Raw genomic sequence first — 27,769 nt, 5'->3', positions numbered from 1 at the left:
TTATTTATTATATAAATTTAAAAAAATATAATCATGACGTTTAAGTAGTAGTAGAGAATTGGCAACGTTTAAAAAAGAGAAGATGGCTTCCTTCGTGTTATTGCGTTGGATTTTGCGATTGATCACGTGAAGTATCTGAAGATTATTAAATATGTCGATTTTCACTCCAACAAACCAGATTAGGCTGACAAATGTTGCGGTGGTGAGGATAAAAAAGAAAGGAAAACGATACGAGATCGCTTGCTATAAGAATAAAGTCATGAATTGGCGAATGAAAGTGTTGGTAGTTTTGTTTTTTTTTTAATTTAAATTGACTTATCATTGTGAAATAGGCTTATCATTATAGGTAGAATATTAATGTCGTGCCAATGTAAAATTTAGTTTAAGCGTAGTTTAAGAACCAATATCATATCTATTCGAATTTAAAGTAGTACACGTGTATGACGTGTACAGTAATACTAATTTTAAAAGATGATTTTTTTAATGGCAGATGATGTTTTTAGCCTTTAGCGACCTGCTTTGGTTTATCCGATGAAAAAGCAAAAACAACTGGAAGATAAAAACCTGTGTTCCGATTTATAATGTTTGAATGGTGTTTTAACCTCAAGTGGGGTGTACTATAGATTACTCCCTATGGAATTTCAGGACTTTGATTATATATTTGAACTCAGGGGACCGAGACGAGTTCAACGGTACCCTATTTTTGGACCGGAGACGAAAAATAAAAAAGTTATCGCACTTTTTAAGTTACCATACTTTTTTAATGCTCATGCAGACGGCACTGTAGTTGCTAGTATTGCCATCTTGCGGTAAAGTCTGCAAACCGTGACGTCGGACTACGGTCATCTCCCGGAGCGTTAAACACGCGATACGAGAGCGACGCGACTTCCGATCATCGCGCGATCGCCATTTCGGTTAATGTTACTTATGGCAGCGAACATGGCGGCCCGACTGACCTCTCGTACGGGCGCCACCACACGCCGCCATGTGCTAAACTAGTGATCGATTCACGGTAGTTCTTGAACAAAGTAAAAAAAGGGGGAAACGTCTACTAAAGGCAATTTTAACCGCAAGCGACGGGACTCCCGATCGCGATAGCGAGACCGACTTAGCGGAGAGCGACGCGACTCCCTATCATCGCGCGATCGCCGGAAAAAAGTATGATAACTTTTTTATTTTTCGTCTCCGGTCCAAAAGTAGAGTATCGTTGAACTCGTCTCGGTCCCCTGAGTTCAGATATATACCCAAACACACGAAATTCCATAGGGAGTAATCTATAGTATACCCCTAAAAGGTTCTTTCTATTTATAATACTTATACCTCGGTTTTCGTTGGCTTCGGTTATCGTCGATTTTTTTCGCGAAAAATTTGTCTCAGTTTTCGTTGATTGCCTCGGATTTCGTCGGCATGCTCAAGTGACTTTGCTGCTAATTTTGCAAAAACAAAGTGCAACCCATGCATTTTCTGGCACAGTGTGATGTTATTTCTCGTGTGAACATTACCTCGCGACGGCCCACCATTGGCCAACAGTTCCGTTCCCTGAACACTGGGAGTTCGGTCGTGGGTTCGTGCTTTGCCAGGGCAGGCTGGCCAGGTGAAGTTTTCTGGGTTTTCTCCACGTCCATAATGCCTGAATAGGGGCCAGTTACCCTTAAATGGATTTCCCAGAAGGCATTATTCCCCTTGATATGACCATCATAAATGCATACAACTACTATAATGCTGCACTTTACCATAGGGTGATATAGGCTAGAAGCTCGTGTCCAACTAGCTTCTACAAGACAAGACATTACCCCATGTGTGTAGCCAAACAATTCCATTGCTTTCATCTTAATGCTAATTATCTTATCTTTAATCTTAATGCTTTTGTCTTTATGCTAATTAGTCGTTTATGTTAATTTCTTATTGCTTTTAGTATTTAATGCTATATTAATTCTCTATGAAATGTATTTTTTGTATGTATTTTGGAGTGTCTAGAACGAATTAATTGGATTTACATTGATTCATGTGGAAATAATTGCCTCAGTTTTCGTCGGTTTCGGATTTCGCTGATTGTTTTTGGATGGATTATCAACGAAAACCAAGATATCACTGTATATTTATTATATAATTTAAAAAAGATTATATAAAATTCTGTTTATAATACAATTTATAGATACTCTAAAAAGTTGATATATTGGCATAGGTATGGATAGATGCATACAATTTAGCAAAGGGGATATGCTGATGCTGCAAATTTTGCAATGATTGGAATTTTAGTGAATACCTCATTTTCGATGGCTGGACGTCCGAGCAGTCGAGGTGACAGTCTACTGCTCTGGGGACCTGGGTTTGAATCCGAACGGGTCGAAATATCCCCAAGAATTTTTCTGGGGGTGGTCTGTTCGGATATGTCGGGCTCCGTCCCTCACCACACGGCTGCCCTGTTGTGGGCCTGGCCGAACCCATAATGGGCTTGCTGAAAGAGGCCCTCTTAGTGTCCATGGGGCGGAAAGAGTTTTTAAAAAATACCTCATTTTCCCTTTGATTGGCTGGCGGTATAAAGATGAAGATAAATGAAATTTTAAAAGTGATCTTATTCAAAATTCTAATGTTTCTGCAACACATCTGAGGCACTCTTGTGGTATGTATGTTGGGAAACACTGCTTTAGATGATTAAAATAGTTTTTGAATATAATAACAATTATTTAAAAGTTTCTAAGATGAATATATGCTTTTTCGTTTTAATGTTTTGAAAATTTATAATGTATAGTTTTAAAAATTTAATTCTTTAAAGCAAAAATACATTAACTCTGCCTGAATAAGTGTTTTATTATTATGGTAGGAATGTTTAAAGATTTTTTTTTTCAATCTGGAAAATGCAATCTGACAAAATTTTGAACTTTGGTAATTATTAAGTTGTATTTCGAATTTAGCAAAGTTTAAGGATTTAAAAATAATTTCAAAATAATCATCAATTAAAATCATATGAATATCCTAAGTATCATAAAAAAGGGATGATTGATTTCATGAAAAATGTGCTAAGTTTTGTTTATATCTATATTATGCAAAGACTATTTCTTACAAGACTATACATTTACATGAGTCCTTATCCTTCCTCATGTAAATGTATAGTCTTGTAAGAAATATATTTTTTCTTAAATGTGAATTCGTCCCGGCAATTTTTAATGTAAATATTTTTTATTGATTTACTGTTATACAAATAAACAGTTATTTACTTAATTGTGCTCTACTATTCTTTTACTATTTGAGTTATTATAAAAATAAATATAAATTTATTGTTCAAATCAATTTTCTAAAATTTTTATTCTAGTGTGAATTTCTTTAGGAAAATTGCTTGAAAGGAATTGTAGTATTTAGATTAATACAACAATTTAATATAGAATAGTTTCTAATGTTTTGAACTAGGGTTTCTCATTTCCTGGTCTTTTGCTTGTCCTGGAATTTCGGGGAAAAAGTGAACTGTTTCCCGGGATATAATTAATTATTTTTAAGATATAAAAAATATCTTGAAATGGAATGATATAATTATTTTTCATTTTTAACAGTAATTTAATAAGTCTGCAACCTCCAAAATCATATTAATAAATAGAAAAAATTTATTAAAGTTTGTTGGAAACTGCTTACAAAAATATTCCTTTGAATTCAGTCGAAAATTTAAGGAAAAAATGAACTTAGATCAAACTTCTAACTTAGAAGGCAATTTTCGTTTTTTAAATAAAACATAATACAAAATATTATTGTAAATTTTTATAAGATTTTGAAACCAAAGATGGTCAATACTCCGATGACTCAATCTGATTATTATTTTAATAATAAAGTCCCGCTATCGAGAATGCCCTTTCCAATTCAATGGATGTGGGTGGAATCGTTTAATTATTATGTTTTTGTGTCCTTTTTAACTCTCTTTAAAATTTATTTTGTATACTAGTACTTTCTATATATTAACAGGACTTATTATACTGGAAATTATGGATGCAGATATTTAGTTTTACAAATCAAAAATAATGTTCTTTATTTAGTTCGCCTGAACACATACACTTTAAACATGTGTTTCGGACTTGTTCGTCCCTCCTCAGCAGGCCTTTAAACGACACGTTCTACAATCAACAATAAAAATATTTCTTGGTACAATTATAACTAAAATTAGTTAAAACACAAACATTTCCTGACAATAAATTTAAAAATTCTTACAATTTCTGTATTTCCAATCTTCTCTACATTTCCACTTAAACTCACGATCCACAGCAACTGTACACTTTTACACATGTTCGTCTTTAATGCATTTGAGAGAAGCTAAATGTTACGTGTTTTTTTTCACCCGTAGTGTCGAAGAAGATTTCTAGTTCGTTTTTGAGATGAGTTACTTCTTTTGCTCACAAGTACAGTAAGACCCCACTTATCGCGGGGATGCGTTCCTAGATGACAAAGTGCTAAACGAAACAGTGTTAAACGAGGACATTTTAACATAGAATAAATAGGGATAGGGAAACATGCGACCAAAAGAAAACAAATTTTACTTTAATTTTAAGTTATTTTTATATTAATTTGTATAATAATGTATGTTAAATAACACAGAAATGTAAAGTTCATTTTTTGTGATGAAGGTCCTGACTTTTCTGAAATTCTTGTTTTTTTTTTTTTTCAATGACGTCGTGAAGTTTCATTTATCGCTTTCTTCTTTCCTTAAGCAAATGTCGGTATCAGAAGATTGCATCCAAAATGCCTCATTTTGCTTTTGCACTCCTTTCAAAATCTGGATTGTTTGCTACAGTTTGATAAATGATTTCAGTTATCGTTACCAAACTTTTACTAAGGAAATCTGCAAGTTCTTTGGATTCTTCATTTTCAGAATCACTATTTTCCAGTTTTATATGAATTCCTTCTTCTGCTAGTTCTTGAAAGTCATCATCGGTAAGGCTCTCACCAGAAACCTGCAGTAACTCTTCAATATTCTGCTCATCTACATCTCCTAGTCCTGCTGTATTGATTAGGTTGAGTTTGGTCAACCTAACGATACAGCGATAGGCTCTTCTCGTTGAGAATTCTTGGATATCTTCAGCCATAACTTCTTCCACACTTTGTGCGTGCATTTATCAGTTAATTCTTGCCACACGAAGCCAATATTGCCTATGGCATCCATGATATATTTTTTTCTAAAATTGCACCAAACAAACATAGATTTAAAGAAAGTACACCTTTTTGCCACCTTTTTTGATTGGTTTGTGTTCATAAATAATTGTATTATACACGAATCAATGAAATGTTGTGATAATTTAAATCAGCATAAATTTTGAGCATTTTTTAGGCTTCGAGCAGACCACATTATATCAAATCAGACTTAAGTGCAGCGGCGTTAAGCGCGGGGTTTTACTGTATTCTTGATTTGTCTACCTCGGCTGCTTTAATATCAATATCAAACTTATAGCCTGATAATTTGGCAGTTCGTTTGGCTTTAATAATCAGGTTTATGAAGAAAAACTTCATACTTGCAGACATCATACTCATTTCTATTCTTGCCTAATTTGCACAACCTCACATAATGCAGTTATCAAAACTACTGGGCATAGTTAAAATTAAGACAGCATTGGTGCAATTATTCCAGATATTACAGGTTCTGACAAGTAAAGAATTTTCAGAGTCCTGCCACAAATACATATTGATTATTGACAATGTGTGAGTTGAGCAAAAATTGTAATGAGCAAAAATTTAAAAAACTAATAAGCAAGCTTAAAATTAATAAATACAAATGTATTCTGACAGTTTATGGGATAATTATACTTCCTATTTGCAAAATTTTTTCAACTTTAACACAAAATAAGAAATAATGAACTTTTAAGAAATTTGCGGGATTTCTCGGGATGAGAAGAATTTATTGGGTTGAAAAAACAGCCGGGATCCTGAGATCCCATTTGAAAAACCCTATTTTGAACTATAACTTTATATCAAAACTATTCTAAATGAGGATTAATAACATAATTTCTTTCAAGTAATAGCTTCAAAATATATATATTTTAAATTTTTATTAATATATTTATTGTAAATGAATAGCAAAAATAATTTTAAAAAAAAATTTCTCCATTCCTAAACGAGGAGATTTTCAAAAGCGTAAGGAACCATCCCCTTCCTCGCTATGTTAATTAAATAATTTTAAGTTAATGTAGCGAGGAAGGGGATGGTTCCTTACACTTTTGAAAATCTCCTCGTTTAGGAACGAATTAATTAGAATTATTAAAAAGTTCTATTTTTAACGCGCTTTTTAGATTAAAAAATTTCTGTAATAAAATGCTGTTTTCAGTAATAATAATGATTTCTTAGAGAATATTTGAAGAATGACTTTCAACAAATTAATTAAAATAATGAATAATATGAAAATGATTTTAGAATTTTTCTTTGAACAAAATTATTAGTTAATATTATATAGTTTTAATTAAAAATTGAAGTTATAAAATTTATTTTTAGGGAAAAGGATTTGGATGAAGTTCTCCAGACACACACAGTATTTGTTAATGTCTCAAAAGGACAAGTTGCTAAGAAAGAAGATCTTATTAGAGATTTTGGTACTGATAATCAAACAGAAATTTGCAAAGAGGCAAGTAAATTTTATAAAATTTAGGATTGAAATAAGAAAGAAATTACATTATATACTTGAAATATATAATTTAAAAGTATAGCATGAAAATCTAATCATTTAAAATAAAAAAAAACTATAAATGCTTCCAAGGACGACGCCAGCCAATGGGTAAGGGGGGGCAAGATGATGTAAATTGATAGAGGATATGAATTGTATGTAGGTAAAATAAAAACGATTCATAAAGTTTTAATCATTTACTATGTACCGGAAAAGAAATATTTCAAATAAAACATTTTCTTTAACTTACAAGAAGCCTAAGATTATTTTAATTAAAACTTAGCATTTAAATAACTTTTTCGAATTTCTAGGGGAGGGCAGCTGCCCCTCCCCCTGGCGACGCCCTTGAATGCTTCCAGCATTTTATTAAAAGTATTTATTTACTTTATAAGTCCTTAAGTTTTAATGAAAACTAATGTGAAAACAACTCCATGTTCTTTAAAAATAACAAAAAACAAACTGTTGGAGTTCACCTTTATTTACCAATTACTCTAGCACTTTTTGGCAATCAAGTCCATCGTCAGGAGACAGCTACTAAGTTATAATGAAAACAATTCATAAACATGTAACTATAAATAAACAAAATAAAGAAAACATTGTATTTTCAAGTGTATAAAGTAATCAATAAAATGTAAAAAGAAATAATTCATACAGTGAAGCTAACCTAGAATTTATAATGAAATGTTTTTCAAGTTATCTTTAAATTAGAAATTAACTTATTTCACATGAAATATAATCAAGTAGACAGAGATACATGATATGAGTATTTCAATATCTAAACTAATTTAATTTAAATACAGTAGAGCGTCGTTTATCCGAATCAATTGGGGACTGGGGTTGTTCGAATAACCGATTACACAGGTCTGCAAATTTTCAGTGAACAAATATTTTTTGCAAAGTATTTTTTTGGTATGCTAATTTCAAATATGCCATTCATTTTTGTCCATCACGTAACAGTTTTTTGAAAATTGCATTTGAAAATTTAGAAAAATAATGCTTTATATACCATGTAAATACATTTCTAGGAAGTAAAACAAAGTAATAAGTAAGAAGTTTTGTGTGAAAAATTACTTTAATACTCACATATATATTTAGAATCTACATTACTGAGTCGTTTACTGTCATTAGTACAAAAGCATATGATTCTGGATATTCAGCAATGGCCGCATAAAGTCAAGTTTCTAAGGCTTTGTAATACCTTTTTCTTTTGTGTTGAAAACTCCATGTGGAAGCAGATCTGTGTAACTTGCGGCTGTTCTCTATGTAGCGACCAGCAGTAATCTGCTATCATGTTCTTGTTCCATCTACCTTGGTATCTGCATTCCACCTGCTTAATGTCTTGGCAAAATTATTCGCCGTGTTCCTCACTGACAGCACCAAGATTTTCAGGAAAATAGTCCAGATGACACATCAGGAAATGAACTTTTAAAGCTGACAGAACATCCTAATTTTTTGAAATTTTCAAGCATAATTTGTACAATTTGATTGAAGTTGGAATCCTTATAATTTCCCAGAAATTTATTAACAACTTCTTTAAAGGAGCTCCAAGCTTCCTTTTCAACGTTTGTCATACCTGCTTCAAATTTTTCATCCTTCATAAGTTTTCGAATATCTGGACCCACAAAGACACCTTCCTTCACTTTGGCTGCAGATAATCCAGGAAATGCATGAAGCAAGTGCTGTCTGTCTTAAGAGGAAGTGACAGAATGAATGAACTTCATCTCATTCTCTACACTATTTTATTAATTTATTTCCTTTTTTTTATTTGTGTGTATCAAACATTTTTAGATTTAATTAATTGTTTATTATAAAATAACAAAAATAAATAAGATTAATATATATATCAGGTCAGTCCATAAGTTCGTGCGTATTTTTCGTAACGATGGTCGATTTATATTCAAAAATAAATTACATGTTAATTGTATGTTCATAAAAACACAAAGACTGAAAACCGAAAATTTCATATTGTGAAAAAACTATGTGATGGAATTTTTTGGTTATTATTTCTGAAATCAGCATCCAAAAATACATCGGAAACAATGCTTAGTTTTCAGGAAATATTTTTATTGCAGACCTGTGTTATGTACAAAAAAATATGTTAACCTATCCAATGTTGAAATTTTTCTCCATTGCATGTCGATTTGTATTGAATTTTCTTCGAATTTAAGCCTAACGAAAATTTTTATAATAATAATCAAAGCTATTGTATCGTTAGAATTTATTTCTTTATTTTGTACAAACAAAATAAATATATTGAAAAATATAAAAACAAACAAATTATACTTTAGAAGTTAGTCTAGTATCAAAAACGTTCGATTCAGCACAACACAGTCCGACTGGAACTCTTTTGGATAACCGGTTTTTGGATAAACGACGCTCTACTGTAATAATTTTAGAAATGTATAAAAAAAAAAGGGACTTATGTAGGATTCAAATTCACAATTTCTGAAAACTGAATGGATATTTTACCAAATATCATCTAAATGTAGATTCACAAATCAAAAATTTTACTGTAGTTCTTTTCTTCCAAATTGCCTTTAAAATTATTCATTAAAATATAAATATAAAATTAAATTATTTAAAATAATTTCAAAGTGGTGACTCCATCTACTATTAGACCGAATTTCGTAACTCGTTTATAATTAAAAATAACATTAACCCTTAGCCTGCCGTTTGCCACGCCCCCTTATTTTGTAAAACGGCCAAGGTCAAAATAGGTGAATCAGACAATATTATTTTAAAAATTCACTAAAAATTAAATTATTATTTTATTTATATGAAAAAAATTACATATATTTATCAATATAGTTAGTTTTAAATACGACATATTTCAATAAAGTTTGTTTGAAACATTTATGAGAAAAAAATAATAATATATGATAACTGACATTCAGACTTGAAAATTTGTTACTATTTGTCAAAATTAACATTGCCTGCTTACTCCATTCTTATTGTCACTGAGCCAATACGACGTAGAATATTGTTCTGTACAATTTGATATAACATTTATGCATGTACGTTTATTCGTTGTGAAATTATCGCACATTATATCAAACATTTGTTTAAAATTTGAACTTTATTCTGCTTTCAACTAATATAATGAACTAATATACTTTATTCATTTTATATCAAACAAGATTATTTATTTTCGTAATAAACATATGATTACCAGTAGCAATAGATGTAACATTTTCGGATATTTTAAATTTAAAAAATAATTAAAAATTAAAAATTAAAAAAATATATAAAATATCAGAACTGAAGGTCATAACTTGAATATTTATGATGCATTAACATATTATAGCTGAATAAACTTATTATAGCATTAATGAACTTATTATAGTAATATTATTGCATAGATATGCTAAAAATAAAATAAAAAATAATCAGAAAATGAAAAATTAAGGAAAAACTATCGATAATTAAAAGTTTTTTTAATCGACAGAACACCACCTGGACAAAAATATGTAAAACAGACGATAAACAAGACGATACCATCAAGTGCTGACATCTGTTGTCGATAAATTTTATAAAAATCGATTTTTACCAGGGTAACGATGAATCGGTACCCTGGCCGTTTTGCGAAACAATTAGGGTAACGACTAGATTCGTAACCTGTCAGAGAAATAGCATTAAAGAAATTGATATGTAATTTCTAAACATTGCTAGTTAATGCCAAAGAAACAAAGAAATTAAAAGTTTTGCTATTGTTTTTACATTGTTAATAATAAAGACTGGTCTTGTTTTACATGGAGGTTGCATGTCTGTAGGAACTGTGTATAATGAAATTTCATGTAATTTGCATTCTACCTCAGCTAATTCCAGAAGATTGGCTGGAAACTTATGCAATCATTTACAACTAACAGAAAAACGTTCAAATCCATAAAAATATACCAAAAAAATTCTGGTTTCAGAAATGACACTTGGTTACATGTAACAACAAATCTGATGAACCTTACCCAGTCAAATGATACAGCTGGATTCCTATCAGGCTATAATGTGGCTAATTAATAAATTGATAAGATATTAAGCAATTTGGACTAGATATAGACAGTTAAGCCACCATCTTGTGTTAAATTTTATCATTACAAGTAAATAAATTTAATTTAGAATATTCTGGAAGAAAAGATCAGCCCTGAGCAGGACCCAGATGTCCAGTTAGTGTAACCTGGTAATGCATGTGCATGTTCAAGTTCTGCTTTTTATTTAGTTTTTAGGTCAGATGAAAATACTGTTAAACAGAATGTTTTAGTTTTACTTTCCTGGCTGTTATATATAACAGAGAAAAAATGTGGCAATCAGACAAAAAATGACCCCCAAGCTTTTTACATTTTTGAACTTTGGGGGACATTGAAATGTCAAGAAATGCAAAAAAAATTTGGGTCTTTTTCCTGTATCTATGGATGTTAGTGTGTGTGGGTATGTGGCACAATTTTGTTCACCCTCTTTGAAGCATAATAACTTCTGTGTTTTATGTTGAAAATTTCTGAAATTTTGCAGGGAGGTTTGTTTATTAGAGAGATTGATGCTATTAAATTTTGTTGATTAAAGGTCATGTGTATCTCCAGTAGGATGATTTTACTTATTAGCATTTACAGTTTTATAAAACTCGTCCTTACCCCAAAAATTAAGCTTTTTGAAATTTTGTAATAGTTGATATTTTATTTAAAAAACTTTTTAACAGATGGCACCACCAGATGCTGGGAAAGTTAAGCAACTCGCTGCTGGTTTATTTAAATTAGCTTTTCTGTGATTTGTTGAAATGAAATGAAATTTTCAATAATTTTCTTTGCCAAATCTATTCAACATTGCATATTAGTTTCTAATTTACAGTTTTTAATTCTAGTAATTGAAAAATATGAATTGAATACTTTAGTAGGATTGACATTGCTGTTATTTGGATTTATCAAATCTTTGTGTGCCAAACCACAGTTCACTAAAGAAAACTGGACCTAACTGAATTTTTTCTGTTGGACATAGTTTTGAGTTTTAAGTTCTATTAAAAATGTTCATCAGCTCAACATTAAAAGAATGATTTATACTTTTTTGTTGAGAGTTTTTTTGTTGTTGTTGCAGTTTAAAGTCCTAACTTACTAATCATAGGTCTGAAAAATTCACTTTTCGTGTCAAATTAAAATAAAACTTGATAGAAGACAAGACATAATTTTTGTTTTATTCTTAGTTACTTTCTTTTAATAATTGCATAAAATTTTATTTGAAGAAATTGAATGATAAATTAAGTTAAAAATAATTAAATTAGTAATAAAATTGATTTAAGTTTTAAAATTTTGTTTGTAGATTTTGTCAAAGGGAGAACTTCAAGTATCAGAAAAGGAAAGGCAAACACAATTAGAATCCATGTTTCGTGATATTGCTACAATTGTTGCAGACAAATGTATTAATCCTGAAACTAAGAGACCATATACTGTGAGCATTGTTGAAAAGTGTATGAAGGAAATTCATTTTTCTGTTAAGCCAAACAAAGGTACTAAGCAACAGGTAAATTCAAGAAAATTTTTAATAATTATAATACATTATTTAAAATTAAATTGTAGAACAGAATTTTGTAATTTAAATGTAACTTTAGATATTACAAAATTGTATGAGTATAATTTAATGGGACTAAACGCACAACATAGGCTTTGGAAGTAATTAAGAAGCTTCAAGAGAAGATACAGATTGAAAGATCTCAGATGAAATTGAGAGTTTTCATTCCTGCTGGAAAAAATTTTAGAAGTAGAATTAAGGATCTTGCTTCTACAATTGAAAATGAAAGTATGGAAGATGGAAACTTTGAAATGGTAAAAATAATTTACAATATTTTTCAATCAAATGCATTAATTTATAGTTTAAAATATATTATATTTTTAACAAACATTATAATGTTTGTTAAAAATAAAGCAATTAAAGGAAAAACTCAAAACTAATAATTATTTCTATTTTTACATGCTTACACTAATGAACAACTTGTCATACATATCTTTAAAAATGTGACTATATTTTTTTTTTATTTGAACAGCCTAATTACTTCATATTAACATTAATCAAAATCATTGTGAAATTTATCTATAAGAGGACAAAGTGGCTAGTTTTCTTTAATATTGCTATCCAAGAAAGTATAGACATGACCAATTTCTCCTAAGAACTATCATTAGATAATCCTACAGATATTTTTCTAATAATATAACTAGGATTACTTAGTAAAATGAGTACAGTGTGCAAATGTTAATTTGACTTTCCTCATATAGCTATTCTTATAACAAAGATAAATAACACTGGTTACCAGAACCAATCAAACATCAAGAGTTTTATATATGAATTAAGTTTAATATTCCGTTAAAAAAAACCAAATAATCAGCTCAGTAGCTTTTATGTAGTTAATGAGAACTAAAATTTTTATAAGTAATGATTGATTTCATTACAATTTATCCTGTTTAGATAGATGAAAACTAAATTCATCCATTGGTATGGAAATAAAAATAAAAATATTTTTATAAATATACATATCACTGTTTCTTTTACTATGTAAATTTGTAATAATTAAGTTCATAACTGCATTTTGATTTTTAAATATTAGATTTTCCTGACGGACCCAGGAAATTTCAGAAAAATTGATGAACTAGTAAGGAATGAAACCAAGGGACGAGGCCAATTAGAAGTGATCAGTTTGAAAGAAGTCCAGGAGGGAGACGAGATGTTAGAGTAATGTTGTACAAAATTTTTTATTTTTCAAAAATATACAGTAATTTTGTTGTTAATTATTGATGAAACAAAACACCTGGACCTCCAAGAAATACATCCCAACATTCAAATCCTTTCTCATGAAGCATTTGTTGTAAGACATGCTTTTGTTCTTTCTGCCATTGGCTTGAATCTGAAAAAAAAAACTTCAATAAAAATATTTGATGCAAACACCATAATAAATAAAATAGTACATTTTATATTTTTATAATAAGTAATTCTGATTGTAAGTAAAGGTTTCAGTTTGTTTATAATTAACATAATTTTTTTATTTAATAAATGTAACAAGATTAATATAATAAAGTTGTATTTTTGACTGCTGATAATTATTTTGATGATACTTTCATCTTTAATGCGCTATTCAATTTACAGTGTAATTTTCCAATAAAATATTTATGGAAGCTTCTCAATTATAAAACTAACCCAAAATGTTCTTTCATTTATGCATTTGTCACCAGAAGTTTGAGTTTTTGCCTAAATAAACATTATTAATGGACTATCATTATATCTCAAAATTTTCCAACATGCAATTACTACATAATTTGAATAAGTAACAACAAAATAAAAAGATTAGTAGTTTTAGAATTAAGAATTATCATTATTTTCTATTATAAAAAATTATTCACAAGTGACTTCTATATGAATCATCATTCTCACCAATAGTGTATGAATCAAGATGACTAAATTATCTTAGCTGCATACTTATTCTTTGTAGAAAAAAAAAACATCCAGCTTGAGGTCTGTCTAAACCACACCAAATTAGACAATCTTTTTTCTAGGTCATTCATTAGCAATTTGAATGCTTTAGGTATTGGACATGTGAATACCAAGCTTCGTTCTAAATTGTCTGATGTATGATTCAATGTAATCATTCTTAAAGATTTTGCTAGATAAGGCATGCTTCACATTATTCAATAATAAATTTAAGTGGTTGAAGACATTTAATTAAATTTTTAAATCTATATTTTGCATATTCTTTGTGATGCTTCAGAATTTCAAATTTTTCTAACAGATAAAAATAATTCTAAAAAGAATGATTGATAAATATATGAACTTTGACCCAAAAAACTAAACCATGAATTATAATTTATTTGAAAGCAGTTTCAATTTTATATTAGAAACTCTTCACATAAAATTTTCCAAATATTACAACTAATACAACATTCTAAATTCAAACAGAAAAGTATCCAAAGTTCTATTCCTATTGAGATTTAATTATATTTGAATTACATTCTTAAGACTGATGTTACAATCAGTCTTTGGTTATGCATGAACTCTCCAACAGATTATCACGAATTTTTGGAAAAGGATTTAATGCAATGAAGTAATAGAAGAATTAAATAAAATTCTAACTAACACAGTTTAACAAATTAGAAAATCAATGGATTTTAAAATTCTGAAATATTTGTTAAGGATTTTCTGTAATCTTAACTGAAACTGGTGTTTCCAAAAAAAAAAAATAGTTATAAGATTAGAATGTTAATAAAATAAAACTAATAAATTATTTAAAAATCTACACTTACTGTAATATTAATATTATGCTGATACATTGTTGTTTAATCAAAATGTTCTTTTTATTCATCTATTTATCATTTTAACATTGTAATTAAATTTTTGTAATACATGACAACTCTATTATTATAATAAATAGGTTACAGTGAATTCTAGATTTTTCAGAAATACTAAAACCTTAATATTTAAATGTTCCAAAATTATTCTAAAATGTATTAGAAATTTTTTGAAGTATACATAAATACCATCATTACTGGCTTATCTATATTAATTATATAGAAAATAATAATGAAAATTACAATCAAAAATAGAATAATTTTATACTTACTGTTAGCAACAGATAATAAAATAAATGCACAGCCTCCACCTCCTGCACCCGTCAATTTAGCACCAAGTTTCTTTGCAGTGGCTATTTCAACAATAGTATTGAGTTGAGGATGACCTACTCCAAGAGCATTTAATAAATGATGATTTATTGTCAGCAGTTCCTGAAGAAATGTATTAAATAAGATATAAATGTTCCTGAATTAAAAAAAAAGAAAAAGTTAGTACTTACTTGTAATTTTTCTAGCAAATCATCAAATGTTTGGTCTTTATATTCTTTTAACATTTTCCATGTACTTTCACTTATGCAATTTATAGCAGACATTACATGATTGATGACTTCTTTATGCTAAATTTTGAAATTATTTTGAATAAATAACTTATGATATTTATTTTAAATGCTTGTAATTTGGACAGTCTCATTAAAATGTGCTTTAAGATATTTATTTATGTTTGAGTTTAAATGCAAAAATTTAATTAATAAAGCTGTTATTTTGTCAGAGTGAAAAAAATATATTTAGAACTCTATTAGTATTAAATTTTAAGCACAGATTATTTACAATTAATTTATTTTAATTAAACTACTGTGGGCAGTAATGTAAATGAATACTTTTAAAACTTAATTTTTTACACTAGAGTAAAAATTTATAAATTAATTATAATTGCATTTCAGACAAGTTGAAAACTTTTGTTCAATAAAATTCTACAATAAACTAGTAAAAAATAAAAAGGATTCAAAGTATTTATCAGAATTAACACAGATTAAATAAAGCAAACAAACATAATTTCAGTAAATTTGTTTAAAGAAAAGTTTGTTAAAACTATAATAAATTCAGCTCTCCCAATTCTCAATGAAAAAGTTTATTTTGTTACTAGTAATAACAAAATAAGCTATTTATTTAATCTACAAGTATTACAAATTTAAATTTTCTGAAATATCAAACAAACTTTTCATTACTTTTTACATACAAATGTATCTAACAAGGTCACAAACATTGGGAAAAACTGATCTCAATGAAAATTATTTCTGCACTAATCCTTCCCTAGTACTAAAACATAGAAAAAGGCTAGTGTGCAAAATGTAGCCAGTTCTGAGAAGAATGTCCTTGAAAACTAGAATGATAAATGCCGATTAGTCCTACCCATAAACAGCTGTTTTGCTGCACTGCTTCAACAAAGGCTCTTGACTACTATGTTAACTTACCAACCTTTTTTAACACATTTTTAATGAACAGCAAATCATTTTATTATTGTAATTATCAATAATTTAGAGTATTGAAATTAAATTATTATTATAATTTAATAATCATTATTTGCTACTTATATGCACTATTTGAAATACTGTAAACAAATGTGATGTTTCTGTTGTTAAAAGTTCTTAAAGAAGGTCAATATTTAAAAAGTGTGACAGACTCAATCCTCAGCCGTTAAATAAGAAAGTTAACGTTGATGCTATAGAAGAAATATAATTTGTGAATGAAACTTTTAAAGGTACAGTACCTCCTGAACAAATTCTCTATGACTATGGCAGATAGTGTCAATAATAACTTTTATTAATAGGTTTTCCAGCATTATGTAATGGCAGATGATAGCAACAATGAAGGATTGTAGGAAATGGCATATTGTGGTTTCCTTCCTATTTCTTCCTTTCATACTCTTAATTATAGGAAGCTATAACATATGTTGTTTAACAGTGAAGATTATAATGGAGGTGATTATGCAGAGCCAACTCCACAACATATTCCCCTTTGTGCATCAGCAACAGTTTTTGCTTTGTATTCTTTCACATTGGAATTTAAAGATTCTGCAAAAAATGAGTGAAAATCACTCGAAAAGACTGTTTGATACAATGGAAGGAAGATGTAAAATAGACAGGAGGAGATTTGACAAACTGCAAGAAATTAATTCTGGTGCTTTCAAATGCCTTAAAAGGAGGTAACATTTCTTATGTATGAAATTCTTATCAATTGTTTTGTACATAAAATATTTAACAGGTAACAAGAATCTTGCAAAACTGGATATTAGTAGCTGCTGTCACTTTCCAGTCAGCTCAGCTCATTTTTCTTTTCAAGTGAGTTCTATGTGGATCAAAGTATTCAAGTGGAGACACAAGATAAAGCAATGTAAAATAAAATATGTCAGATGAAGAGATTTCATTACTCTTGAGAAAACTATAAAATCAGCAGAATGATTCTACACACAAACTAGAAATACTTTCAATTTTCATTTGGAACTTATTTTTAATACTGATTGATTGGGGTATAACTACCAAAAAACTTATATCACTTGAACTTTAAGGAATGAAGACAGTGTTTGTAAAGAAACACAATTTGAATAAAGTTATATATATAGTTCACAAAAAAAAAAAACCCTCTAAGAATGTGTAAGCTGAAACTAATTTAGTTTGAACACCTTAAATACTCTTTTCAGCAAGACTTTAATTTATTTAAACGAATGTTTTCAACCTCTTTTCACAGGTGTGTCAGGTTTAACAAGAAGATTTGAACTTTAAATTAGAATGTCAATTCAAACAGTTTTTTAAAAACAAACTGAAATGCAAATGGCTGTGTATCTTTAATATCAAGTTTATATTTATATATATAAGATATATGTATTGTATTGTGTAATATATGTATAAATATTACACAATACAATTTAGTGATAAATAGTTTGAATTTTTTGACAATGTATTTTATTTTGATATATTATCTTAAAATTACAAGAAAGGTTAAAAGTGCCAAAAAGGGATAAGCTTAAGATAACTTGTTGTAAGCCTGATACATTATACACAGTAAACATTGAATAAATGTTATCCAATTGCTGTATTATGTCTACTAGTAAAAGCCATGCTTTGGTAACATTTCTTTTTCTTTACAATTAATACATTGACCTGCCTTCAAAACAAGGCATATTTCTCTTTTTTTTTTTTAATATAAGAACACTAGAGTATTTATGTTGCTCAAGTATCCTTATATAGTAGAATACTGTGTAATTGACTTCATAAGTTTTTATTATAGAAAAAATATTCCTAAACTAGAAATTTGAGTTAAGATTAGAGGCTTATAAGATGGCACTAAACTTTATGTTGGCTATAGATATTCAAATGTAGTTAGCAATGTCAGCAAGACAAGCGAAAAATAATCTAATTACTCAATCTTATATTTTGTCTGGTTAAGCAATGCATTTACATAATTAAAACATTAATACGGATTGTAAGCAATTAATGAAATAAAAAAACATACCTTATCATATTGCTTCCTCAGAACTGCAACTAGTGCTTTAGTATTTCGTGATACTTTAGTATTTATTAACATGACTTCAATAGATGGAATTCTATAAATAAATTTATAAAAGTTATTCTTTTCAAAAATTCATTATTTAAATGCCAAAATAAACTTACAAAGAAAGTTTTTCTAATATTTCTCCATTTTTAAATAATAAAGCTCCACCTAAATAATTTAATACTATTATAATCTTACTGTTTAATACACTTAAAATTTTAAAATTTTTTCTTTATTACCGTAAGTACAGATTGAATTATCAACTCCAGATGGCTTCCCGTGAAGTATTTTTTCAGCTTCATATGCCCATTTACTGATTAATGAAAGTTGCTCATCTGTTAATGAAGTAGGAGAAATTTTTCCACAAATAGCTAAGAGACTTGCAGCTATACAAACGGAATAAGAAGCCGACGAACCCAATCCTGCACCAATAGGTAATTGTGAGGAAATAAAAACATGAAGTGGTAGATAAGAACTGCAATAAAATTTTTAATTTTCTTAAAATATAACAATATAAAGTTTTGTGTTTTGAATTTATATATTATATTTACATACATACCACTTATATTTTTTAAATATACCAAAGTATAGAAAGAGAAAGGTAAGAAGGGATAGATGACACGCTTCACTTCCAGATATCACAACTGAATCTATGAGGAATTTCAAACATCTTTGCCATTCGTTCGTTAATGTGATCACATTACTATCATCATCATCTAAAAAAGAAAAAAAGCACTTTCAGATTATTTACATCAATAAAATGTAATTTTTGAAATAATACATTTATTTTAAAATATATTTTATTAATTATATATATTTATGGAACTTTATTAACTAGAATTTTTTATATCATAAAATACAGTCGTCAGTTAATTGGGAAAGCCGTTATGTGGAACATATCTAAAAAGTATTGTTTTTCATCATATTATAATTTGTTTTCCTTAAAACAGTAAACTTGTGTAAGCCAGAATTACAAAGGACACTATAAACTTTCTGGCTTAAGAAGGTTTTCCATCTAGACAGAATGGAATGCAAAAATGGTCATTAGTTCAAAATGTGAACACACTTTTTTTTAAATATAATCTATGTAAATGCTAATTAAAGAAACCAAAATAATTTTTATTTAAGAAATGCTCAATTCTGTTCAAATATATTAAAACTAGCAGCTAGGCTCGGCATTGCTCGGGCAAAAGTAACGATAGCGAAGATTAAGATTATTGCGTTATAGTCAACCTTACCCGTTTTCACAGAATGCAAGAATTGGGTCCCCCTGTTTCCAGACTAGTTAGAGAGTTTTTACATGGGTCTAAAAATATGTTCGATTTCCCACAAAAACGAAAAAAACTACATCTGTGTCTTGCACATCACTTTCTCTCAACACTTCCATTGTTAATGGAAATGTTAAGCCTTAATCCTGTCACTCTCCCCCATGGGTAGGAATTTCGAAAAATTCCTTCTTAGTGTGGGTTCTTGTGACGTACCCTAACTGTGTACCAAATTTCAACTTTCAACTCCTGTTTTGGCTCTGCGCTGATTATTATTATTATTAACTCGTCTCAATTATATATATTGAATATAGTTTTACTGTATCTATCTAAAGTGAATATGAAACTGTAGATGACAGAAATATTTTCAACCTGATTGAAATAAAAAGATTTTTGGTTTCTTTAATTAACAATTATATGGATTATGATCAAATATGATGCTTTTTTTTAAAGCCAAATTTCAATCTAGACATAGTATGCTATATTCATTGAAATGACCTCAAAATAAAGAAAAAGAAAAACAAGAAAATTATATATTCATGTATATTCTCAACTGTAAAAAGAAAGCACAAGTGTTCCAAGTGAAACTTCTGTATGTTGTTTTATTAAAAATGTACTCTTTATGCAATCTTTGGTGGTTGACTTGCTTGAATTCACACTTTGAGAGAGAGAGAGAGCTCAAATTCAATACTTTTGAGCTCTTTGAATTTATCTTAGTCATAATTAACAATGAAGTATTCAAAATTTTTGGTAATATGAATGTTTTAAGGCACACCAATGTATTGGGAGAGCATATTAATTCTCCCATAGATTAAATCCATTCCAATTTTAAAACCAAGATCACAATTGTATAAAATACAGCATAAATATAGATGGAAGCAGAAAATATATTTTCTGCTGCAATCAAATAGAAGTGTAATCAATAGAAGAAGCATTGTGTGATGACATTCATTGTAATCACGAGAGTCAATATTCTTTTTGAAATATTTAAAACTCCAATAAATATTAATAAATATTTTGATAATACATCACCGTTTAAAAACATAGCATAAACTCTGACGGCATATGTAGGAACCAAAAGATAATTAAATCTAAATTAAATATTACATCAAAATTACTTATTGAAGTTTATCAGTTTTTAACACATTTACTTTATTGCTTAATGATTTATAAGAGCCTAACTTAATATCAACTGTATTTCATTTATTGGCATGTCATTAGATCTAAATCACGTATCTTATGTTTTAAAAACAATTTATGAACTTGATAATGTCAATTACAATGATATTAAACTAAATTATTTCCTAAAATTATCAACTTACATGCAAAATAAATATTAATTGATTTAATTTCAATCCTGATGTGTTATGTCAAATTTTTCAATTTAATACTTGTTTAAGATTGTCTTTAACAGCTTATAACTAACTAGCAGATAGGCCCGGTGTTGCTCGGGCAAAAGTAACGATAGCGAAGATTAAGATTATTACGTTATAGTCACAGAAGAAAAAGAGTAATTTCATCAACAAACTAAATATTTCTAAAGAAAAGTTGAATTTGAAAATCGAATATTCTAATATTGTTCTATTTTCACGACGTGTTCTGATTATATCATTCTAGTTTCATCGAATGTTCTAAAGAAGAAAAGTCGAGAAAAACCGAACTAATCTGTTTAAATTTGAAAATCGAATATGTTCTAACATATTATTCTTTTTCTTTTCTTTTTTTTCTCCAGCACCCGTAAATCTTGCACGTCGCTTTCTCTTGTTCTCCATTGTTGCTTAACACTTCCATTGTTGTTGGAAGTGTTAAACCTTAATTCTGTCCCTCTCCCTGTGGGGAGGAATTTCGAAAAATCCCCTCTTAGTGTACGTTTTCGTGACGTACCATAACTATGTACCAAATTTCAACTTTCAACTCCTAACCATTTGGGCTCACCGCTGATTATTATTATTATTATCAACTCGTCTCAATTATATATATATATATAGATGGAAATTAAATTAATAATAGAGATTTAACACTCCTAGCTTCTTTAAAGGATACTTTGTGAAAAAATTTGCAGTACGAAATAACCGCAATTTTCTGGCCATCATAAATTTCAACCTTATGAATGTTCTAAGCTCTCACAAGTTTTACAGTATTTGGAATAATTCTGTATGCATTGAGTTGTTTGGAAAGTTCTTATGATTTTCTATAGCTGATAGCTGATAGATGAGACACTGGATGAAGCAAAAATTATTAGAATTGTATGAATTAATGAATGTTATGAAAAAGACCTTCATTAATTTATTACAAACTATTACAAAAAGTCTGTTAAGATTATTTAAATTTCATTTAATTTGTCTCATTGTGAAAGTGGAAGCAAACAAGTTGCATTGTTGACACTTGCTTCTTTACTTCTATCAAAAAGAGAAAAATGTCATACAAACAGTGATAGAAATATGTGATGTAGCAGAATCAACTGTTTGAAAGTGGTTTGCTACATTTAAAGCAGGTAATTTCAACCTTATAGATGTTCCATACCCAGGAAGACCATCCTTTATTGAAGAGAACCAGATCAAAACATTATTGAATAATAACCTTCATCACTAACTTGAGAGATAGCAGACATAGTAAAGTCATCAATCAGTACCATATTTCAATACCTAAAGAAGTTTTAATATGTGAATCATTAACAACATTTGGATACCTTAATGGAAAATAATTTACTAGAGTGCATCTCCATTCTTGGAATGAAAACAACCCTGTTATGAAACATTAGTGATAAGTGATAAAAAGTTGTTTATAACATCAGCTGAAAACAATTGTGGGGCAAGAAAAATAACTATCATTAAATACTCTAAAGGCAAGTCTTCATCTTAAGGTTATGCTCACAGTCTTGTGGGATTGGAAAATAATCCTGTACTAAGAACTGCTTTCACAGAATCAAACAATCAATTCTGATAAGTATTGTTTCCAACTGGATCAGCCAGCTAAAGATGACAATTGAAGAAAAACATCAATTGGCCAACAGAAAAGGCATTGTGTGTCATCAAGATACAGTGGCATACTCAGGATTTAATTTTGAGGGAGCCAAAATAAACAGATAAAACTTTTAATGCAAATTCAATAAAATTTACACATTATTTGACCACTAACTCATAAGTACTATAGAAATAGAAGGCATGGCACAATATAAATTAAAAAATGGATTTTAATTAAAAAAAGATATTTGGAAAATGTTTTTTTTTTCTTTTTCTTTGAAGAGTGGCAGAGTTTCTTGGCCTCCTTCTGAGTGTACCACTGTCGAGATAACACTAGAGACACACTTCTTTATGAATATACCAAAAGTTATTAGACCTATGAATATTTTATCCCATTCCCATACTCACTTAACCTTCCCCCTTTGTTCCAGACCTTGAAGATTTTCCTTTGTGATAAAAGATTCAATGGTTTGGAAGTTTGCAAAAACCACACGAAACAGTTTTTCCTGTGAAAAACTGGAAAGTTCTGTGAAGAGGTTATTATGAAGCTTCTCCATGGATGGCAACACATCATTAAAAACAAAGAAATTCAATAAAGTATGATTTTAATTTTGAAACTGTTTCTTTTATTTATATTAAAAATTGTTATGAACTTTCTGAACAACCAAATATTATTTTTGAAATATTTAAATCTCTAATAAAAATTAATATATAATATATATTTCGATTATAGCCTATATGATAGTAGTTTTTAAATCTTCAATCTATAAAAAAACATTGGAAAACTGAACATAGAAGAAACTTACTATTTTCTGCTATTTTCATTTCATTGATCTGCTGTAAACTCCATTCTACATCAATTCCTACATTAGGAATAACAATCTTTAATTTGGAATCTTCTTTATTCACATCAATTTCTATTTTGGTTCTTAATCCAACACTAAAAGCCACAGCAGACTAAATATTGTACAAAATAGATATTCATTAATTTTTTTTTATATTATAAATTTTAAATTTTAAAATGAATGTAATAAAATTCCAAACTCCGTACTCCAGAAAAACAAGCAAAACAAATGTTTTTGTCCTTTTAAAGGACATCACCAGACTGCTGGAATCACAATAGGAAATCATATGATTTTTGAACAACTTCAAACTTGCCACTGCTGATTGGAGGATACATGACCACTGCTTTTTGATTATTGAGTTAGGAGTTTTATCAACATTAATCAGTACACCATTGTTGTCTTTTGAATGCAATTATGTAAAATTAAAATTATGTAACCAATCTAAGTTAAAGATGATTAAAATATAATAAACTATCTAATGACAAACTCTCTGCCATATGAAAAGCTCTAATTAGTGTACTTGAGGTTGTCCTGACCTGATTCCTATATAAGTCAAAGTATTTTCTCCTCTCTGCAATGAACTTTTTCGGGGAGCGTCGGCACCTAAGTAATGAACAGCACGATGCATCATACCGATCAAGATGCTATGATTATTTATGCCATTTTCAAGATTCTGGATTTGGAAAAGATATAGAAAATTTATTGTTGGCTGTGTTACTACAATCACATGCTTCTCATTCCTATCTCATTCCCACTTTCCACCATATTTTCCTTTTATATAAAGATTACATCCCTAGTAGCACTGAATGGAAATTCTTAGTGAAATCATGGCAACATTAAACTCTCTGCAAGCATTCATTCTAACTTCAGAAAATGCCAACATGAGACTGTTTCAACAACTTGAATTTGTCTTATTTATCAAGATTGGCTTTCACTTCAAATTCTATTGAGAAAACTTTGTTCATTTACCTACGTTTTTACTCCTTTTTATTGTCTAAATCTATCCCAATGATCTTTCTTCTACTGTGTATTGCAAAATATTAATAATTTTAATGAATTTTTACATCTTGTACTGTATATCTTTTAAGATTTATTACCAGTTTTTATTTTATTATTATTTATTTTTTATTTTGTTTGCTTATATTTTAAGGGGTTTTATTTGTTTTTATGATATGTTATTGTAGAGGGGCAGAAATCAGATGTCTGTCAAGACTTTTCCTTTAATTGTAATGAAATTAATAATTTATTTTATTTAAGATCTATCAAAAGTTATGTGACAGTTAACAATTAAAGATTATTTTAATAAAAGAGTAAACACATAGGACTAGCATTTTACAAAGTAGGAGAATATTATGTAATTACAAGAATGAATAAAAACATTGTATACCATAAATTCCATTACTGTACATTATTCAGTTACTACCATGTGCTATATTATCCTTCTTATACATATTGTACTTGGACATTATAACAGCAAATCAACCCTATATGACAGAACACTACAGACATTGTGATAGGTACTGTACATAAAATAAAACTCTCTAAGTAACAAACATTCCAAATAATAAACTATGCAAAATTTGGTGCCATGAAATTCATTAATTATATTGAACAAATCAATTAACATATATTATTTTTCAAATTTTGTTTGTGTTTACAATTAATACTAGCGAGGTTGAGGCCAAAGTTTTAAACGCAAAAACCTATACATCAAATGTTCAGCACCACTTTCCTGTAAGCCTAGAAATTTGACAATGGTGTTTGGAAAATCAGTGGAATCATGCTCGACATTCCAAACACCATTGTCAAACTTCTAGGCTTACAGGAAAGCGGCGCCAAACGTCCGACATACACGTTTTCGCATTTAAAACTTTGGCCTCAACCTCGCTACTGATTATACTGATAACTTTGCCACTGTTGAAAGTCTTACATCTTTGGAAACATTATCACCAATCTGATATATATATATATATATATAGTATATATTGAGGGGGTTAGGTCAATGACAATTAGTAAAAAAACATTTCTGGTTGAGTTTTGAGTGGAGGTAAAAAGTAAGATGTACCTATTTTGTACCAAAAATCAGTAGTAGAAACTATAACAGTGCAGTACTACTGTAGTTCCTACTATTGATTTTTGTAGCGTGGCATAAAATAAAAATTTGGAACAATTTACCAGTACAAAAATATTTGGAAAGATATGTCCTTTATATCCATTATAAATTGACCTCCCATGTTTGGAAAAGTATTTCATCTTCAATTCTTTTATTCAAATTGCCATTTATCTGCAGGGCTTGTATTTAATGCAAATTTCTTAGAAATTCTGAATTTGGAAAAATTGAACTTCTGAGTCAATTTTGATTCAAAATATTGCTAAACACCATAAGAATAGGCACTTTATAATTTATGAATAATTGCTGTAACAAAATGACGTGACCACCCTTTCACTGTCATCATTAAATGGTCAAACACACAAAAAATTTTGAATTGGGCTACTTTTTGAGTGGTCTAGATCAGGGGTGGCCAACTTTTGTGCACATAAGATCTACTTTTTATTGTAAAAATGTGTCGCGATCGACTTGTTGTCATAGGCATAGTCTAATTGGGGAGGGGGAAGTGTGAAATACATACTATGTTTATACACTGTTTCACTCACAAGCAGTGAAGTGCACTCACTGCTTGTGAGTCGAGTCATAACTGCATGCAACACAGTTGCGTTCGGTTACAAATATAATATATTAAGTCAAGACATCGCTAGCGATCGATTTGTTGGCCACCCCTGGTCTAGATAACAAAGGTTTGCAACTGTTTTTATGATTTGGACAACTTAGTGTTTTGAGTTACTTTTTTCTTACAAATAATTTAATTATCTGAATTTAATAAAACTACTGATAGGTAATAGCTTATTAACAATACTTAAGTGAACTACTACACACTATTCTTTTAATTTTGCCAACTGTTTTTATTTTATTAAGTAATTAAAGGTATTCAACACAAGCAAAAATCTATAACAAACAACCTATAAAAATGAATTAATACAGCAAAATAATTAACAGGAATAAAAAATAATTTAATACATTTCATAATCAATTTAATACTTGTAAATTATAAAAGTTTGTAAAAATGTAAATAGCTTAAATAAATTTAAACCACGATTAATAAATATATTGTAGCAACCGTATCGTGCTTATGTTCTAGCTTTACTATTGAAGTGCTTCATGTAAGAGAATTTAGTGCAACGAATTGGATAAAGTGCTCCCAACAAAGCTGCTTGAAAGAGGATAATCTAAAAACTTTGATGACAAATCATCTTAAATGGCCCATCAGTTTTTCACTTTCCAAATGCAAAGCTATTGAATCATTTGAATGTGTGAAAGACAATAATTTTTTTGAGAATAAGATATAAGAATTTTGTAACATTCCCATCTCTTATACTTTAAATTCAGATTTGAATTATTGTAAATAAGCAATCTGAATCAAACACAATCAAAAATATGTATTTAATTACATGAAATCAATTAAAATTGGGCAAGAAATTGATAGAAACGTACTTATACTATTGAAAAAATGGTATTGTCACTCTTCAGTTTTGTCATCACTGAACACATGCCACTGAATCATACTTTGAATAAATATTTAAAACTTACCTTTCCATATACAACTGCGTGTTCTCCATGCAGGATAATTTTACCCGGAGCGGAAACAATCACTCGAGACATTCTACTTATATTAATATGTTTTCTTATAACCTGAAAGTTATAGAATAATGTAGAAGAGGTTCTTATTCTAAGATTACGACCAAAGACGAACTAATGTAGACTTAACGGAAAACGCAGTGTTAAAAACGTGCCATGCCGCCGTAAATGTCAATTTCAATGAATTCAAACTTCCGTCAGAGGTCAAGGACACGTCAATATCACATCATTTCCGGTGACGTCATTTGTAATTGTCACGTGATTTGTAACTAAATTTTTCCCGAAAAATAATTTCAATCAACACCTTCGTTGATTCCGAGATGAAATTAATTACATTGCTAATACAGTTAGATTATATTTTCATCGATCATATAGTCTACACGCAGCTGACATGTTAATCGCTATTTGCCTATAGAAGAGTATTACTTTTACGTAATCGTTTCCTGAAAAGAAGACGTACAATAATAAATACGAGGATTTCAATTTTTATACTTTTCACAAATAAACAATTAG

At 29.0% G+C, this 27,769-nt stretch overlaps 2 protein-coding genes across 3 annotated transcripts; one reads left to right on the top strand and one right to left on the bottom strand.

The window, feature by feature from the left end:
- The first annotated feature begins 52 nt into the window (after window positions 1-52).
- Sbds (SBDS ribosome maturation factor) lies at window positions 53-13,698 on the top strand. Its single transcript, XM_067276386.1, has 5 exons — window positions 53-279; window positions 6,463-6,592; window positions 11,930-12,130; window positions 12,271-12,432; window positions 13,209-13,698. The coding sequence occupies exons 1-5, from the start codon at window positions 152-154 to the stop codon at window positions 13,335-13,337; spliced, it is 750 nt and encodes a 249-aa protein (XP_067132487.1). The 5' UTR covers window positions 53-151; the 3' UTR covers window positions 13,338-13,698.
- On the bottom strand, window positions 13,335-27,769 carry LOC136980298 (mevalonate kinase-like). Of its 2 annotated transcripts, none has more exons than XM_067276384.1 (9): window positions 27,209-27,769; window positions 23,524-23,674; window positions 19,049-19,205; window positions 18,729-18,964; window positions 18,609-18,672; window positions 18,451-18,541; window positions 15,441-15,557; window positions 15,213-15,372; window positions 13,335-13,505 (listed from the first exon to the last, which is right to left on the bottom strand). In XM_067276384.1, exons 1-9 carry the CDS (start codon window positions 27,278-27,280, stop codon window positions 13,390-13,392), a joined length of 1,164 nt encoding a protein of 387 aa, XP_067132485.1. In that variant the 5' UTR covers window positions 27,281-27,769; the 3' UTR covers window positions 13,335-13,389. The 2 variants fall into 2 exon arrangements, with proteins under 2 accessions (XP_067132485.1, XP_067132486.1); XM_067276385.1 differs by having other exon boundaries at window positions 18,609-18,657; window positions 27,209-27,768.

The sequence above is a fragment of the Centruroides vittatus genome, unplaced genomic scaffold (assembly GCF_030686945.1).
Source record: "Centruroides vittatus isolate TY-2023 unplaced genomic scaffold, ASM3068694v2 contig_689, whole genome shotgun sequence".
NCBI lineage: Eukaryota > Metazoa > Arthropoda > Arachnida > Scorpiones > Buthidae > Centruroides > Centruroides vittatus.
The sequence above is the reverse complement of the archived record's forward strand: the minus strand, read 5'-3'. Positions and strand labels throughout refer to the sequence as shown.